At 53.0% G+C, this 2,356-nt stretch overlaps 1 protein-coding gene across 1 annotated transcript in view; it reads right to left on the minus strand.

Moving 5' to 3' along the window:
• Positions 1–254, minus strand: part of HIF1AN (hypoxia inducible factor 1 subunit alpha inhibitor) — a 9,959-nt gene extending 9,705 nt beyond the window's left edge. The window contains exon 1 of the mRNA XM_035897404.1: positions 83–254. Coding sequence (XP_035753297.1) covers positions 83–254 — 172 coding nt within the window. The remainder of the gene's footprint in view (positions 1–82) is intronic.
• Positions 255–2,356: the final 2,102 nt, after the last annotated feature.

Here is a 2,356-nt window from a genome sequence, read left to right on the forward strand (position 1 = left end):
CGGCCGCCGCCGAGGAGGAGGCCGCCGCCATCGCCGCCTCCACCGGAGAACCCGGAACTAGAAAGTCGGAAGCGGAAGTTACCCGCCCATGGCAACGCCGGAAGCGAAGGGAGAAGGCGGGAGGCCGCGAGGGAGCCATGGAGAGGACAGGAGGGGGGGGCAGCGGCGGCGAGCAGCGCCCCCGCGCGGGGGGGAGGGTGAGGGCGGCCTCTGCTCACCTCCACGTTGTGGCCCTTTCCGCGGTTTTTGGACATCCGTGGGAGCTGGGAGTACACGCGGGGGAAAACCCACCGGAGAAAACAGGGAGGATCGTCTGTGAAGCCTCCTGCGGGCCTTCGTGTGGCCCTCGGGGCTTGGCCCCGCGCCGCCCTGCCTGCTCTCGCGCCTGAGAACTGGAGGCTTAATTAACGCGCGCTGCAAGAAAAAATAGGTAGCGCTGCGCAGCGTAACTAACCGCCACCTCGCCGTCACGAACGGGGGTTGTGCGACCACGTTGCTTTAGCAAGGTGTTGTGAATCACGTGCCTAGGGCCGGAGATAGCGAACTTTTTTTTTGTGTGTATGTTTATTACACGAGACAGAGCCTACATTTTGCTTTTAAGCTGGAAGCAGCAAGAACGATGGTTGCTCTTTCCCAAGAACGAGTGCCACGTGAGACGTCAGCTCTTGCGAAAGTTTTGGTCTCTGGCATCCAGTGGTTTTCACCGTATGGCAGATGGATTTGCTGTGCTAGCTGTGTAGAGCTTTGCCTTCACAAGAATAATGCCATCCATTTTCCTCTGTCCTTCCAAAATGTATTAATATGCTTAGTTTCTAGGAAGACAGGTGCCCCTCGCCCTTTAAATCTACAGCACTACTCCTGTACAGGTTAAGAAAAAATTTTACAATGTATTTGCAAACATAACTTGGGTGCTTAGGGAGCCTGAGCCATGTCTGTGGAAGGCTCGAGCATCAACCTGGGAAGTAAATACGCAGCAGTGAAGAGCTGATGTGAGGAGCGGCCGACCATGATCCAAGCCCACAGCGAGGTCTGACCCCAGAGCGACAGCGCGGCCGGGAGCTGAAGGTCCCCATTCCCAGCACGACGCGGCTGTCCCCAAAGCGACGCGCGCTGCAGAGGTGGGACAGGCACCCAACTCTGCTCCGTGGAGAATGCCAGCGGCCTCGGCCCTGGAGGGCTGGGCTCAGAGTTAGTGTCCTGGTTTTGGCTGGGATAGAGTTAACTTTCTTCCTGGTAGCTGGCATAGGGCTGTGGTTTGGATTTAGTGCAAGAATGTTGCTGCTGCTCAGCAGTCAAGGACTTCTCAGCTTCCCCTGCTCTGCCAGGGGAACAAGAAGCTGGGAGGGGGTGCAGCCAGGACAGCTGACCCCAACTGCCCAAAGGGCTATTCCATACCATATGACATCATGCTCAGCATATAGAGCTGGGGGAAGAAGAAGGAAGGGGGGGGACATTCGGAGTGATGGCATTTGTCTTCCCAAGTCACTGTTACGCGTGATGGAGCCCTGCTCTCCTGGGGATGGCTCAGCACCCGCCTGCCCATGGGAAGCAGTGGGTGAATTCCTTGTTTTGTTTTGCTTGTGTGTGCGGCTTTTGCTTTCCCTGTTAATCTGTCTTTACCTCAACCCACAAGTTTTCTCACTTTTACCCTTCCAATTCTCCCCCCCGTCCCACCAGGGGGGAGTGAGCAAGTGGCTGTGTGGGGATGAATTGCTGGCTGGGGTTAAACCATCACAGTTAGCAACTTTATTGAATAACTAACTGACGTACTAACTTCACCGCGAACTCGGTTGTAAGGGAGTTGGCCAACTTCAGACACCCGTCCCCAAAACGCCAGGATGAGGCTTTTCTTTGGGATAAGCGAAAGGATCCCACTCTAGCCCACACCAGTGCCCCCCCCCCCGCCAGGCACGCTCTGTCTCAGATACATTTTTGTGGTTCATCGCCATCTTCATTCAATTAGTAGGTTTGCAATTAATGTTGTTATTAGAAGGAATGACTTTAATGACAAATCGCCTGTGATAGTTTTTGATCTGCAAAGGTTTATAATGCAGATCGTTATAGAGACATTACCCATTACAGCTGATGTGAATAACTGAAGGAAAATGAGTTCAACTACCACAGAGTTTACATAATGAAGTAAACTGCAAAATCCTTTAATGCTCACATCGATTTTATCTACAACAATACATCGCTTATGTTTGAAGAATAGCACCGCTAAATTAACATGCCGTTTCAGCTCTTCGCGTTCCCCTGGCTCCGCGGAGATGAGACGATTACATTCAGGTATTAACTTTAATAATATCGATTCTGATACAAAGAAGGCAATCTGCATAACGCCGCCAGCCACCGCATC

Source organism: Egretta garzetta, unplaced genomic scaffold (genome assembly GCF_000687185.1).
Source record: "Egretta garzetta isolate BGI_Z169 unplaced genomic scaffold, ASM68718v1 scaffold56, whole genome shotgun sequence".
Lineage (NCBI taxonomy): Eukaryota > Metazoa > Chordata > Aves > Pelecaniformes > Ardeidae > Egretta > Egretta garzetta.